Consider the following 16823-nt stretch of genomic DNA (forward strand, 5'->3'; position numbering starts at 1 on the left):
AGTGAATTTTACACTCTGAATTTTGATTGTTGAATTTGAGAGCTTGAAAATATATGTGCTGAATATTTAAAAGGTGTTTTATATTTTGAAAAATTATTCTTAAAATTTCAGCAAACAATATTCAGAATAAAAATAATTCAAACATCTTTTTTCAGAATTAAAAAATCCAAAATAAGAAACTAAAAAGTATTTAAAATGTAAAATCTGATGGAACAAATTATCTTCCATACCATACACCTTCACTGGAATAATTTTGATTAATGATTAATAATTTTCCTGCTGTACTGAACTAAAGGTAAACAGTAGAACTTAAAAGTATCGCAAACATCACAAGGTGATTTTGAGCTTTGGCGATGTTGACAGACTAATGATAAAATGTTACACACATGTCAATGAAACAAAACACAACTTCAAGTATGTTTTTGGGGACGTAACAACATTATAACATGGCTTAAAGCTCACAAGAATCCATTTTGTGTTATATAGGACCTATAAAGCTACAGAGAAGATTCACAGGCAAATCATATCCATGGAGACAAGTAGGTGTCAGACCCTTCACCAGAAAAGTTACATAGTGCACCTTTAAACGTACAGAGTTTGTTGGTGCAGATGTGGTAGTAGGGATGAGATGCAGTTAGCAAAGCAAACCACATGATAGAATAAATAACGGAATAAATAAATGTCAGGTTGAATTAGGTTAGAGTCTGGAAAGGGCATCTTTGTGTGAGAGCGGTGCCCAGAGGAGGAGGACAAGATGGATCTGATAGTCTGGAAAAGCTTGTTATTTCAAGGAAGATTTGTAAATGTAGAGGAGTGGCTAAGCTGGGCAGGTCAGTGAACACATTTAGTTAAGTACATGACTAACTGCTGTTGCTATATATTTTACATGCTTAAGGCAGGCCTGTCAAAATTTGAAGTATGATAAATTGCTGAAGAAAATATAAATGATAAATGAATGATAATATTAAAAGCCGTTAAGCTACTGAGATAATAAACAGGATTTCCCTCCTAAAAACTATTCTATATTTACAGATTTGTTAATGAACATAAACTTCAGTAAATAAATAAAACACTTCATCAGTCACAGAGGTTGTGTATTCAACCGTCTACAGCTCAAATCTTATAGTAGTACAGAAAAATAGCAAGTATAAATGCGCATTGTGTAACTTTTCTGGTGAAGGGTCCGTTAAATGCTTTTCTCTATGGAGATGTTATTGCTTCATCTGGAATGCTTCTCAGTATGGTATTAAAGCTTTCTATCTTAATGGAGACCAAAATAGACCAAGTTACAGGTCAGATCTGTGGAGGGGCGACCCTGCTCATAGTCAGAATGCCTGTTTTTCAAAGCATTTTTGAGCTATAAAACCATCTGTGACTGGATACGTGTAAGGTAGAACCAAAAAGTTGCAAAGTGCGCCTTTAAAATGTACTGAGTAGTAAAATGTATTGAATGATAAGTCACTATAGTAATTATCATGACAATTTTTTACTTGTGCATTTACATTTAAATACTTATGTCTTATTTGACACCTGTCTCTTGCCATCTTTTTTTGCTACTTCTTCAGAATTATTTTACCTTTTACATTTTTGCTCTTTGTTATTATATTTATTGTGATGTGTGAGCTACTGTGTCCAAATAATTTCCCTTGTGGATCAATAAAGTTTGTCTACATCTAAGTGCTAAGTCTAATCAAAATTCATATGATTACTTAATAACATTGAGGAAAACAATGTATATTTTTTTGTTTTTTTACTTTCACTAAAAAATAATACTGCAAAGTGTTGACATAATAAAGCTGTATTACAAAATCAAACCACAATGTCTGCCTCGATCTGTCAAACTTCTTGGCAAAAGGAGAAATTCTATTTGTCAAGTGGACAAAAGTTTATTTGGTCGAATATATTTCGCAGTTCATCCAAGCTGCTTTTTCACTTCTGGTTAAAATGCAGGTGGATACTTCCTTATGTCTGTCTGAGGGAAGGAACTAACTATAGCGGAACTACTTTGAAACTAACACATCTACTTGTTTACAGTTTCAGTTAGTGAGTTAGTTCCTATTGAACTGCACTGAGTGTGGGGTCATATTTGCAGAATCATTCAGAGCCATAATAGAGCTTTCACACCTCTGGGCCTGAGCTGTCTATCCCTATTTTTTTTTATATGTTTGTTTTGATTTAGGTTTAAGGATGGAGTTGTAATTAGGATATAGATGGTGTCCAAGTCCTCCATTTCTGTTTAAAGAAGGATTCACTTTCTTAACAAAAATAGCGTCTTTAAACCCCCTCTCAAACCAATCCTTTTCTCTGGCTCAAATCTGTACCTCACTGTCCTCAAAGGAGTGGCCCGTGGCTTTTAGGTGGACATGTACCACAGACTTTGGTCCACTATTGCTCTCTCGTCTGTGTTGGTACATCCTCTTGTGAAGTGGCTGTTTTGTTTCTCCAATGTAGCTCTCACTGCAGTCTTCACTCCACTGAATGGAGTAGACCACATTGCTTTTTTTGTGGCTCGGTGTTTTGGACCAGTTTCTGTCTTAAAGTGTTTGTAGGTTTGAAATATACTGGGATCTCATGTTGTCTGAAAATCCTCTGTACTTTTTCAGAAACACCAGCCATGTAAGGAATAGTTACACCCTTTCTCCTGGGATTCCTCTGATTCTCTGTTGTCCTGTTTTTTAGCTCTCTTTGTTTTGTTGAAAGCCCACTTCGCATATCCACAAAAGTACGAGTCAAACTTCCTGACTCGTACAAAATTGGTAAAAAAGAGAGAAGAGAATTGATTGGCTGTACTATGGTGGTCCACTCTTGCTTCACTTCCCAGCGTAAAAAAAAGAAAAAAAAGCAGGCATGGGAATATTAGATGTGCCAAAGGGGTTTGCGAGAGCTACAAAGTTTTAAACAGATTTAAATACCAACTTCCTTCTTTCACGGTTGGAAAATTAGGTATCCCAGATTTAAGCCTCGTAATAATGTACTGTATATATGTGTGCGTGTATGTACGTCCATGTGTCTGGGTGTTTGTGTGTGTGTGTGTGTGTGTGCGTGTGTATCCATTACCATCACTGGAGGTATTCCAAGAAGCAGCAGCCAACACACTGTGGTCTTGGGGCACATCAGACCCTGAAAACAGAAACAACAAAGAATCTATTAACAAACTGTACTTTACTAAAATGTGCATAAGCAGGAAGAAAAATGCACGCACGTTAGGCATTATTAACTTTTTTATTTTAACCTGGAACAGTTATTTTCCATTTTATACAACGGACATTCTTGCATAATTCGGTTACTTTGTTGTACACACTGTATTGCTTAAGAGCTTAAATTAGGCCCTGTACCCAATTTTTCCATGTATTTGAGCAAAATTTGTCTTGGCTCAGTCAGTACATATATTTTAAGCACTCATAAACTCATTGTGGTTAATATTCAGGATGCTCTGAATGCACAAGGTAAGTGAGGAATAACTTTGGACCACTGCTGGTGCCACCTAATGCCTCCGCTCAATTTTATTTCTTTCCAGAGACTAGATCAGAAATCAGAATAAACTAGATGGTTTGCAAGATCCCCAGAAGTTGCAGACCGCACACCAGCCAGTCAGCGAAGAGCTGAATCAACCCGAGTTGCAATAGCAGACTGCATACGCTATCCTCATTTGGACTTCCTTTGTCAAACACAAACTTCACATTTTTTATTACACCTGTAATTTGCAAGTTCACCTCGCAGAAATAACAATGATCGTTGACAGACATGTTCACTCTCTGCTTTGTTTGCTGTTGTGCCGGCAATTACTTGGACACCACTGAGTGTTCCGGCGCATTACATACATCACGACCAAATAGCAGTGATTGGTTAAATTAAAAAAGTACCCGTCTACAGTCAAGCGAATGTATCCTAATGCTGCGAGGTCAGACAGTTTCCACAAAGTGAAACCGGCTGATGAATCAGGCTAACAAACCACTGAAAAAGAACTAATTCTGTTTTCATGTTTTTAAGACTGTAAAAAACAGGTACAACTCCAACAATATAAGCAATCTTGCCACACATTTTAAGCATCTCCCAACAGGCCAGTTTGTTTCTCCTCACTCCACAGAAGACAGAATAGAACCATCAACCACTTTGCACTAAAAGATTCACACTAAACAACTCATTGTTTCAGCTATTTGCTATTTGGGCCACTCAACACTCTACAAGCACTTTTATGTCTCCTCCCAGGGCTTTTCCATATGTTTGTGGTGACATGATGAATGAGGAGCAGGCCGGCAGCCAACTGGGGCCGTATACTGTATATACATAAACATACATATGCAAAAACAGGTATATAAACACGCATTTGTAAGTGCTGGTGGGTTGTGGGGAGAGAGAGAGGAGAGGGCAGAGGAGTGGAGCTGGGCCTCACTCGGGGTCAGACTAATTGGGTGATAATGTGGCTCTTCACACGTGCTGCTGTGTAAGGGGCTACTGTGTGCACTGAGGCCTGGACATAAGCTGGACATAAGCTGTTCAGGCCTCTGCACCTGTTACGCAAGGAGACAGTCAAGCGCTCCACCCTGGATATTCTGAGTTATGCTGCTATATGGGTGTTAATACAAAAAAAGAGAGTGAATTTGTGAGGCAATATTATGATTATAAATGCACCAAAATAACTGTGCTTTACATGCACGGACTCAGTGTCAAAGAGATTCTGCATTTTAAGCATAGACTGTAAAATGGACAGTTCCAAATAGGAAGAGAACATGGGTGCACTTCCAGCTCCAACTGAAGTTACATTGAAAAATTGTCACTCCTCTCTCGATAACTGCTGCAGTGAGCCTCGTCATTTTGGTCTTAAAATGTTCGTATTAACCCACTCTACAGGATCGTGGGTTCCAAATTAACCCCTGTAACTGCTAGCCTCCTGAGACTCATTTGACTTGAGCCGGACACTGGGAGTGACGTCACACTCCCTTAGTTCACTTCTTTATACAGTCGATGATCTCAAGGGAATATCTGAATAAATAAATACAGGAAAGCTACATTGTATGGTCATTATTCATGTAACCACATGTACTTCTGTAACCACAGCTGTTCTGGGATAGGCTGGCAAAAGTAGCAGTATTAACAGTAGTTGTAGTAGAGATAGTACTAGTAGTAGCCTTAGTAGGCAGGCAAGGCAAGGCAAGTTTATTTGTATAACACAGTTTATTTGTATAACACAATTCGTACACAAAGTAATTCAAAGTGCTTTACAGAATAAGAAATACATTAAAATCACATTAAAAACAAATAAAAACATAAATAATCCTCATGAAATTAAAAAGAGAAAGTGACATAGCACAGCTTTTAGTAGTAGTTAATGGCAGTCAAAATAAAAGCACCAAAAGGATTTTTATTTTTTGTAATATTTACTTTCCCTGCATGTGATAACAGCATTAAGAGTAATAAGAACCATTTAAGTCAGAACTTAAATTTACAAATTAATAGCCTTTGTTATGCATGTTTTTAGTGAAGTCATCAAAATCCATGTGAACAAATTACACTTTCTGTATGAATCCTTTCTAAATATTATCCAAACACAGAAAATGATTAGGTTTTTGAACACAAAAACAGTTCCCCATAAACAACAACAAAAATAAAAATTGTAACCACAACTTCCAGGCAATTGATCGTTAATAAATTAATTAAATCATGTGGCAAAGAATGTGTACAAGAAGACTGTGTGTAACAAATGGCACCGACTATAAAAATCTGCCTAAATGTTTTGAGTATACAGTGCAGTTTTGTTATGGTGCCAAATAGACTGCCTCCAGACACTGTTTTGACTTGGCTGCATGGGCCCAAGGTGAGACAGCTCTGTTCTGGGCCAATGCTCCAAATACTTCACCAAGTACAAGCCGGGGCGGAGGTGTGAAGATGTAGGTCACTTCATGGATTAAAGGTCCAATACTATGCAAAACTGACTCTTGTGAGCTTTAAGCCATGTGGATATATTACCTTTTCAAAAACATACCTGGAGTTGTGTTTTGTTTTATCCACGCATGTTTGAGTAACATTTTATTATTCATTTGTCTACATCTCTAAAGCTCAAAATGCTCTGTTCCAGTTTGTGATGTCATGAAAAGTAGTTAACAGTTTCTCTTTACCTTTTGTTTAGAAGAGATCGGCAATTCCAGGGCTGAAATGATCCAAATGATTCTTGTGATGGTGTGTGGAGTTTAAAAGCACACTGGAACACTTCCTGTATTACCACACGACATCACAAGGTGGAACAAAGTATTTTCAGCTTGAGAAAAGAACTCAGCTTAAATATGCAGGATGTGCGTGTCAAACAAAACACAACTACAGGTATGTTTGTGACGAGGAAAATAGCGTAATACGGGCCCTTAAACATAACACTAATAAAAAAAAAACTGTACCTTGTTCAAAAATACACCAAAATTGAAGCAGATTCAGATATGACCTATACATATCTGGAATGAATTTGTAGGTAATTTTGAGATTAGCTTTGTAATGTGGTGACACAAGGAAGCAATTGCATTAGATCAGTTTGTTAACAAGACCAAAAATAGAGGCCTAACTTAGCTCCAGTCAGCTCAAATCAGCAATTGTTGCCTTTGTGGTCTGTGTCCATTAATTACCTCATGTTCCTAATTCAGATCATTCACCATATGTTAAAGGAGGCCTGAGACACTCCATTGGGTTTAATACTATTAAGAGTGAAGGGTGATGGGGTCAAAAAAATAGTACTGTATGTTAACTTTTCTGGTGCATGTATCAATGGAGATATCTTTGCTTTACATGAACTGTTCCACAATATGGCATTAAACTGATATATCTTCATGGAGACAAATCAGGGCATGGTGTTTTAACAATAAACAACTGTAATTGAACTGGATAAAAGTAAAATAATAAATAGGTAATGTCATGCTGTGGAACATTCCAAAGAAAATAATTTCCCTAATAATAATTTCCAAAGAAAAAAGCAGCAAGTGCACTGTTAAATGTGTATCAAGAAATAGGCCTAAAAATTCTACTACTTGAGTCGAAGTAGAAATACTGCAAAGTTTAATCTAAGTACACTTGAAACTAACTACCGTATTTTTCGGAGTCGCTCTGGAGTATAAGTCGCACCAGCCAAAAAATGCGTGATGAAGAAGAAAAAAACATATAAATCGCAGCGGACTATAAGTCACCTTTTTGGGGGGGAAATTTATTTTATAAAATCAGAGACCAGAAACCGACATTTTGAAAGGCAAGTTATTAACGTCACATATGAACAGTTCTTCAGATAACTATAGCATAAACGACAGAACATAACAAATTTACCAAACTCTCCATCTCATTCCAAATCCCTAAATCCATTGAATTCTTCATCCTGTATCACTTCTCAGCAACTCTGTGACCTCCGAAGGTAAACAGAGCGCCGCTTCCTCTTCTGCGTAGCTGTCTCCAGACTTAGCATCAGCTCCAGTTAGAATTATTCTGGCCATTTCTGAATCCTGACAGGATGATTTCAGTTGTCTTTATGTTTGTTTAAATTTCAAATTGTCAGCGATACAGAAGTAATGGTGCGATCGAGTGACATAATACCAGACAGAACAGTGGCTCTTTCTCTTTCTTCAGCAGCTGACATGTGCTGTAAAGTACGAAGTGACAGTGGTACAGGAGTACACAAGCCTAGAGCGTACTCTCGCGGCTGTCAGTGTGAAAATTTGAACAGGGGGACCACCCAAATTAGGAAAAAAAGTACCACTTACAATCCAAAAAATACGGTACAATCAATATTTTTGCAGCTAATACTACAGTTTACAGCTTGGACTGCTACATCTATTATTATGTTTTCTAATTATTACTACTGCAGGTATGGTAACTGCTATGATTCCATGATTCCATTTGATGTTTTCTGTGTTTAAAAGTGCATGTACTCCCAAATATACTTAAGTAGACACTAGTTACTACTATCCACTGCCAAAGTTGATTGAACTGGGCACTGAACCTTTAATATAATTTCCTTCTAAAATCCTATTTCACTTTATTATCATGCGTCCAACTCCATATTTCACGCTGTTTCTGAAGCCAAGAGGACTTTTAGCCTCTTGTCTGCGTTTCATAGAACATTCACCAGTAACCTTCCCCAGACCCTACACGCTCCGATACCATCTCTCCTCATTGGTTTTACATTAGAATGGCCATTATCTCAGCTGTCAAAAATGCTGAACTCAATTTCCCTCCGAGAAGCTTCAAAGAAAAGTAGCACAGCCTCCCTCTCATGGTTGTGCATACGGTTTCCATTGGCTGTCAAAGGTGATGTGTTCAAACGTCTCAGGACATTTTGGTATTGGCAGAGAGCGGTCATCTTAAAACAGCACAGTGGATGGAGGTTTAGTTTAAAATATATACAGTAGAATGTCAAGTGAGGGCAGTTGTGTTTTTGTTTAGAAAATAAAAATATTGAAGTTTAAATATTTAAACATGGAAATTAAATTTTTGATCTGGGAGGGCAGCCAGAGAGGATGCTTACATAGCAACAAGAAAGCTCCAGGGAGTAGCAATAGAGGGAGTAGTCGAAGTAGTGGCAGTGGTAGTGGTATTAGCAGTAGTGGTAGTGGTAGTGGTAGTAGTAGTAGCAGCATGAGCAGCAGCTGCTGCAGCAGTAGTAGTACAAGTAGCAGTAGCAGAAGTAGTACCAATGAGTAGTAGTAAGAAGTAGTAGTAGTAAGAAGTGTAGTAGTAAGAAGTAGTAAGAAGTCGTAGTAGTAGTAAGAAGTCGTATTAGTAGTAAGAAGTCGTAGTAGTAGTAATAGTAGTGGTAGTAGTAGTAGTAGTAGTAGTAGTAGTAGTAGTAGTAGTAGTAGTAGTAGTAGTAGTAGTAGTAGTAGTAGTAGTAGTAGTAGTAGTAGTCGTCGTAGCAGTAGTAGAAGTAGAAGTAGTAGTAGGAACAGTAGCAGCAGCAGTGGTAGTAGTAGTAGTAGTAGTGATAAGCAGTAGTATTAGTAAGTAGTAGTAGTAAGTAGTAGTAAGTAGTAGTAAGTAGTAGTAGTAGTAGTAGTAGTAGTAGTAGTAGTAGTAGTAGTAGTAGCAGTAAGTAGTAGTAAGTAGTAGTAGTAGCAGTAGTAGCAGAAGTAGTAGGAACAGTAGCAGCAGTAGTGGTAGTAGTAGTAGGAGAAGTAGTAGTAGTAGTAGTAGAACGAGGAGGAACATTAGTAGTAGTAGGAAGAGGAGCAGTAGCAGCAATATAGTAGCACTGGCAATTACTGTAGTAGTAGTAGTAGTAGTAGTAGTAGTAGTAGTAGTAGTAGTAGTAGTAGTAACAGAATAATTAGCAGTATTAACAGCAGTGGAAGCAATAGTGGTAATAGAAGTAGTATTGCACCAAAAGCAGTGACCTAAATTATAATAGCTCATTTCATGAAAAAAAGTTGGTGTGAAAATAAAATAAAAGCTTTTGTCCCAGGGAAAAACCACACTGCACGGACTGCTACTTCTCTCCACAATAGCAGTAAAATGAGCCACAAACAGAGAAACGTGGCTGTCTAGACATGAGATCTTTTCACACACTGTTCCATGAGAGCGTCTCTGATCAGGGTCCAGCGGCGTTTGGCTCCTGATGATAAAAGTCACACTGAGCAGCACTCAGACTCAAACTGTCACTGCCGCACATGGGACTGAAGAAGACGAGAGAGGGAGGAGGAGCACAGACTTTTTTATGCAGTCTGTGAGAAGGAGAAAGAGAAAATGGCTTCATCTGGATTTCAAAATAAGCTGCTGTGTAGTTCTGTGCAAAAGTTTTAATCACATATATTAAATAAAGGTGCATTGTGTAACTTTTCTGAAGGAGGGTCCATCAAATGTTTGTCTCCAAGAAGTTATTGCTTTATCTCAGATGTTTCACAGTATGGTGTTTAAGTTTAATCAACATGGAGACCAAACTAGAACAAGTTACGGGTCAGATCTGTGGAGAGGCAACCCTGCTCACAGTCAGGATGCCTGTTTTTCTAGATATTTTTCAGATATAAAACCACCTGTAATTCATTAAATGTAAGTTAGAGCGGTTTAATGTTATACCGTGGAACATTCCAGGCAGAGCAATGACATATCCATAGAAACAAGCAGGTGACGTACTCCCACCCAAAAGTTACATAGTAGCTTAAATAAAAATAAAAATCAAGTTATGGTTAGTAATGGGCCATGGTCAAAATTATACTTACTTTTTTTTTTTTCAACATTGGCGCATGGGTCAAGTTTTTAGGGCACATGAGGATGCTTGCGGGTAAAAACAACAAAATATTTTATTGGAAGTGCTTTTCGTTTAGATGGTGAGGGCGTTTTGGGGCTTAAAAACGCAAAAATTTTAAACCACCCTCCAGAGTGGAAAAGTTGAATACACTCCATCGTAGCATTTCCATCTACATTGCCCAAGACGCAAAACTCTGGTCAGATCTGCTCACGTCGCGTACACGTTTACGTCACATACATCACCACCTAGCGTCACCACCTGGCCGTCTGGCATGCATAGTTGAATTCGAATTTCAGTCGAATTTTACACACTTTTGCTTCACAGTATGCACGCAGATTTTTTACTTAAAATTTTACATAGTAGTAGCATTTTATGACACTAGTATAAACAACACACAAAATGAAATGAAATGAGGGACAGTTAGGTGTTTTATTATTGTGAATTGAGAGGCAATGGAAATAGCATTTAACCTTGAGTGTCATCATGCAGAGTCCCAAAAACAATTCAAATATCAAAAAATAAAATGAATTTAATAATGTAAAGTGAAAAAGTAAAAAAATGCTAAATTATATCCAGCTTGCTCTGTTCAAAAAAACCTTTTTCCAGCTGCTTCCACAGTACAGCTACATTAAATTCTCCCACTATTATTAGGCTCTGGTCCAGGATCCTCCCCATGTTCTATTAACTGGAACATTGCCCTCACTCAGGGGTCATCTGGAAGTGCCTCCAACCCGCCATTTTCACACCGCAGCATTGTCATGGCGATACATCAACAACGCGGAAGATGAATGAGCAGAGATAAGAAACCGTACGAAAAGTCAAAACTTAAGCGCAACTTCCTTACTGAGAACCACCGTTTTATGTCCCATTTGTCTCTGTGGTCTAAAGGGAAGCATTAAGGCTCTTACGTGAACATCTCTCTCTGCTTATAACCTACCGAAGAATAAACAATAAATCAACAATTCTCAAAAAGCCAGTTTCAAGATCCGCTCGGAGTTCCAACTGCCTAAATGACTTATTACGGCAAATGGGATTAAGCCTGGAAAACCATCGGAAAGTTACTATGCTGGATCACGGACAGGGTTTTAAGAGAATCGGACATTTTCTTGCCAAAAAGTTAAGGACAGGCTGGAGAAGCGGAGTAGGGATAAATACAGGGAGGAAGACATGGAAAAAAGTATCTGAAAAGACAAGTAAGTAACTATAGGAGGTGAATGGAAGCCAGTGTGAACTTAGGGTGTCGTAAAATATGCTTTTTAAGAATCGGCGTCTTTCCCACAGAGTAAAGTGGAGGTTTGTGTTGGCCAGACTTTTTATACGCTCTCATTTAAAGAACTGGAGAAATATACAAGCTGGACTTCACAGCACTGACTGATGGGCTACAGACAGATGGGAAGTCACTGTGTGTTTTATAGGCCAGAAATATACGGTTAGACCTGGATCACGTTTCAAAAGCTTTTTAAAGAAGATATTGTCCAGGGATACACTAGAAATATAAGCACGCAATAAAACTAGCTATATCTGACCATATATGGATAAATATGCGTATATATATTTATTGTAAAAACGGGTTTCTGTCAATGATTACACATGCTCAGACCTAAAGATCAGCAGGTTGAAGATGCAAAAATACACATATATTTTCAAATTAATACATTTTACAGTGAAATCCATTGAGTATTGTTATGAATGCACAATAACTACACACTACATTTATATTTACAATAATGTTATAAGTTTTCCATATTTTATACCATGTGCCGCCTCAGGCATCGGAAACATTTATATAGAAAGGTGAATTATCTGTAGTAAATCTTATTTTAGACACAAAATTCTGTTGTTATGGGCTTGGAAAGAGATCCAGTGTGTTGGCAAAACATTATTTTTATTTTTTATTTTACATTCACATTATAAATACATCTGTACTGTATATGTTGGCAAAACTACAGCTTTCAGGACAGCCACTCAATCCCATAATGCATTGCAATTACACTTAATAACAAATTGTTATACAGGGGTGTGCAAAAATATCGGAATGTCGATATATCGTATTGTTTAATGTGATGATACAGTATTGATATCATGCTGCTGTATCAATATATCGCCAATAGTGTTTTTTGGTATATTTTACTAAATTATTTTGTTACACAGCTACAGTTTTGTTGCTTGTTTAGAGGCAGCACATCTGACATTTTTACTGTTTTGAGGATTAAAATGGGTGTGTTTCACTTTTCACAAGACATGGTTTTAGTATCACAGCCATGATTTAGCCATTATTTTTTACTGTACGGTATCGAATCGATTTAAAACATATCGTATCAAATCGAAAGTGCACTGTATCGAGATATGTATCGTATTGTGGTTTATGTATCAAGGTATGTATCGTATCGGGAACTTCTTAATGATTAATGAGTTTCAACTTTCTGTTAAACGCAAAATTTTTAAGAACTTTTCCCATTTAAAGGCACACTGTGTAGCTTTTTTGGTGGAAGGTCCGTCAAACGCTTTTCTCCATTGCTTTGTCTGGAATGTTTCACGGTATGGCATTAAACCTTTCTATGTTCATGAAGACCAAACTAGAGCAAGTTACAAGCCAGATCTTTGGAGACGCGACCCCGCTCAGTCAGAAAGCCTGTTTTCGGGTTATTTTTGAGCTTTAAAATCACCTGTAACTGAATAAATGCAAGGTAGATCTGTTTAATGTTGCACTGTGGAACATTCAAAAGTTACACAATGCACCTTGAAAGATCAATGTTTAGTTTTTAAATAGTTAATCACTATGGCAACAGCTCTAATAACTCATCAATCTGAAACCCATGGATATGCCCCATCACTTTGCTACAAGTACAGTACACACAGTCCACATAAGCAGAACATTGCTTGAGCTAAAGCAAAAGAGCTAATGATGTGGAAATGCGTGTGGGGCAGTGTTTTTCTCTGGCAGCACCTGTGAGCTTTAAGTGTGTGCAGGTGTCTGTTCCCACAAACAAGTGGAGCGTAAAGCAGTCCCACATCAGCGAACGGCAACATAGACCAAAGAACAGAGGAACTACTGCTATGTCCTGCAGTGTAACCCTAGAGGACGAGAATCAGAGGGTACAGGAGGGGAGAGGGGTCAAAATAAGCGAACAGGATGTTGCGTGTTGAAGGTTTTTACCCCAACCTGAACAATAGGCTAGAAAAAAAAGTTAGAAAAGCGGTCAAATTACTAAACATACTTGCATAAAAAGACTGATAACAAAGCAGACAAAGGTTAATCGCATTTGGACTGACCAGGTGTTTTGGGACTTTCCAAAAACTTGAGGATTTGGGTAATGTGAGACACTCAAGTACAGTTTGGGAATACTTTTAGCGCAAATATTTTTCATTGCAGAGTTTAGGGTAAATGGTTTCTAATCACAAACATACTGCTGGATGAATTAATGCAGTATGTTGGAATTACTTACTCATTACTTTTATGAACAGATGAAAAAATATAAACAGAAATACTACAAAACATGAATTAGATGCTACTATCATTTAAAATCAATCAACACTAGAAATATATTGAGGAGTCAAACTAAGGTTGTTAGAGAGAAAAAACTAACTGCAGATTTTTCAAATTGCAATTGTGTAGCCTTTTTTCAGGATTAAGAGTGAATTTTCTAGACCTATAAATTAAACATTTGAATGCTTGTGAAGAGGTTTAAAATAGACTAGAGATATTCGGTGTTTTATAGAAGAAATTACTGAATAGTCTCAAATAATGAATTCGATTTTTATAACAGTTCAAACTGCAATTCTGATTTCATTTCAATTTCACTTTGTGGAAACCGTCTGACCTCACAGCGTTATGATTCGTTCACTCGACGGCAGGCAGTTTTTAAAAAAAATTTTATTTAATCAGTCACTGCTATTTGGTTGTGATGTATGTAATGTGCCACTTACGGGGCTAACTGGTATATTAAGCTTTTCTCAAATCCCACAGGAAGAAGGGCAATAATGTCTTTATCCCTTGATCAAATTCACCAAACATTCTTTTGGTTCCAGCTTTAAATCCTCGATCTCGGGAATCGTTGCCAACACAGAATATACGGCTCTTCGCTGATTGGCTGGTGCCTGAACTCGCACTTCTGTGGTTCTTTCAAACCGTCTAGTGTATTCCAATTCCTGACCTAGTTGCTGGAGAGAAATTAAATTGAGCAGAGGTACTAGTTGGCGCCAGCCTGGCTAGAGATTTGCAATTCCAGATCTGAAATCATCCAAATGATTATAGGGAAGGTGTATGAGTTTAAAAACACAGTGGAAGACTTCCTATATTACCACATGATATCACAAGTTGGAAGGTGGAGTGTTTTCTGAGAGAAGAACTCAGCCCATAGATAAGAAAATAGCTGAATATAGAACCTTTAAAAAATCTTGAGGACAAACCTGACAGACGGTGGTGAGTGCTAAGAACAACCTTGTCAACTGCAACTTGTCACTTCTCCCAGAATTCTCTCCCAGGGACGAGGCTCCTCTGACTTCTGTCTCTCCCACATTCTTTGGTCCCATCTGAAGAGTGTGGCTACTATACGCTGTACTGTGATGATGTAAGTACAGGCTCTTGTGAATGCCAGGGAGCTGATCTCTGACATTTGTGGTGGTGACACGCCGAACAACTCTTTCCAGCACGTAACCAAGGGGATTTACTTGTCATATTTGGAGCAAAAGCAATATTTTATTTTATTTTGGGTGTGTCGCCAAGGCCGTGCCACCGTTTTGTTGATTATACACCCAAATAGTCATATCCTACTGTGGAACAATCTAGGCAGCGCAACGACATATCCATAGAAACAAGCAGGTTAAGAATTCTCCACCGGAAAAGTTACACAATGCACCTTCACGTAGGCTTGGAACACAACAAGACCTTATACTAACCTGTAACCAATCTTCACTGATATACACAGACAAACATTTTATCTTCTTTCAATTGTTAGCAGAAGTTTACAGAAAAAATAATAGTCCCCAGTTCAAAAACCCAGTGTTTAGAATATGGTGAAACATGAAACTACCACAAAAACCCACGCAACCCCAACTATACGCACTATTCACACCAAAAGCGCAACAAATTCAAAATTAGCTCTTGTTTAGATCCACGGCCAATAAAACTGATTTCACCCAGATCACTTTCAAAGAAGAATTAGCTACACTTGGAGATTGTTAGTTTATATTAATCATGGTGGTTTAAAATGCTTCTGGCTTGTACGAACTGGATATTTCTCGCACTGCAGATGTCTTGTCATATGGCGTGGAGTTTCTTGGGTTAGCAGGTTAATGAACTAACCCGTGTTGTTTCTGTAACGCAATGCAACCCAGCTGATGGATAAGGCCTGCTCGGACCATTTTGGGTGAGGCTCCCCCATGGGCTCTGGTTACGAGGGATGTAAGCACACAAGTTAGGAATGTGGACTATGTTACCACCTACTGCGCAGCTCATCTGTTCCTATGTGACAGTCCGGTACAAGTGCGCGAGAGAGGGAGATGGTACACGCCGCTCAGTTTACGAGAAAACGGATCGCTTCAAGGGGAGATAGATAGATAAAGACTCAAGAGGTTGACGTAATTTGCAGCGGTAGACGTTTGTGAGGCTGAAAAAGACCGGGGAATGTGAATGTAGTCATCACATCTCGTCTATCGATACTCTGCAGTGATATCACGTTGGGGGAGTTCGACATGTATCTCTATTGGTGGAATGTTTAGGCGTTACCGTGGTGACATAATACGCACATGAACAAACGCTGTAAAAAAAAAAGTTTTAAGATGAAAACTCAGAACAAATCAGCTCACCAGTTGTAGTTTCAATTAAGTCATTTTTTTGTCAGATTGGGTTCAAACAAAGCTCAGATTAAAGCATAACTTGAGTAACGGAGCTTCAAACAAAGCAGTGCCTTCACTTAGCATCACACCACCTAGGAATGTCAATGACGTCAGCTCCAAAGTATCAGTACATGGCACTGACTGCACCAGAGAAGCACAGAATGTCCTTTGATCGAGTACGGTTTGTGGTAGGTCTGGGCGATTTCACAAATGAGAACAAGAGTTTCAATTTGATTTTCTTTTGTCTTATTAAAAGCAAATAAAAATGCCTTTCAATATTAATTTCCTGAACATGAACACTACAGGCATTTAATCATAACCATTTAACACAAAACAGTCAAATTTCTTCCACTAAAGTCTGAACTCGGCGCCAAACCACACAGCTTTTACTGACAGACTGGATTCGATGTAGGATTGGCTGTAACCCCCTCGATTAAAAAAAACAAAGTTGACGAAAAACGAGTAGAAATGACTAAATTTCAATATCGATTTTAATTAAATTCATAGCACAGTATTAGTTTGTGGTATATTGTATATAAAGCATTTTAAGGTGGTCTAGATTGCATTATAAGGAACATTAGTGAAACTTTGCCCTTTACAGTTACAAAATGTGTCAGGAGCAGTGTCTATTGTTCACTCACAATGGTAATACAACTTATTTTGAGTCTGATTCTGAATACTTTTGAATGGACGGCAAGTTTAATATTTTGCATCTTAAAATCTTTATTGCAGGGGTCACCAAACTTTTTTCTCGGGGGACCATATTATCGTTCCT

The 16823-nt window shown here is 37.9% G+C and overlaps 1 protein-coding gene across 2 annotated transcripts in view; it reads right to left on the bottom strand.

The window, feature by feature from the left end:
• Positions 1 to 16823, bottom strand: part of ror1 (receptor tyrosine kinase-like orphan receptor 1) — a 206726-nt gene that overhangs the window by 68151 nt on the left and 121752 nt on the right. For both annotated transcript variants that reach the window (XM_055165151.1, XM_020924654.2), the window contains one exon: positions 3058 to 3120. In XM_055165151.1, coding sequence (XP_055021126.1) covers positions 3058 to 3120 — 63 coding nt within the window. The remainder of the gene's footprint in view (positions 1 to 3057; positions 3121 to 16823) is intronic.

The sequence above is a fragment of the Boleophthalmus pectinirostris genome, unplaced genomic scaffold (assembly GCF_026225935.1).
Source record: "Boleophthalmus pectinirostris isolate CB_2022bp ecotype Guang Dong unplaced genomic scaffold, ASM2622593v1 HiC_scaffold_7, whole genome shotgun sequence".
In the NCBI taxonomy this organism is placed as follows: Eukaryota; Metazoa; Chordata; class Actinopteri; order Gobiiformes; family Gobiidae; genus Boleophthalmus; species Boleophthalmus pectinirostris.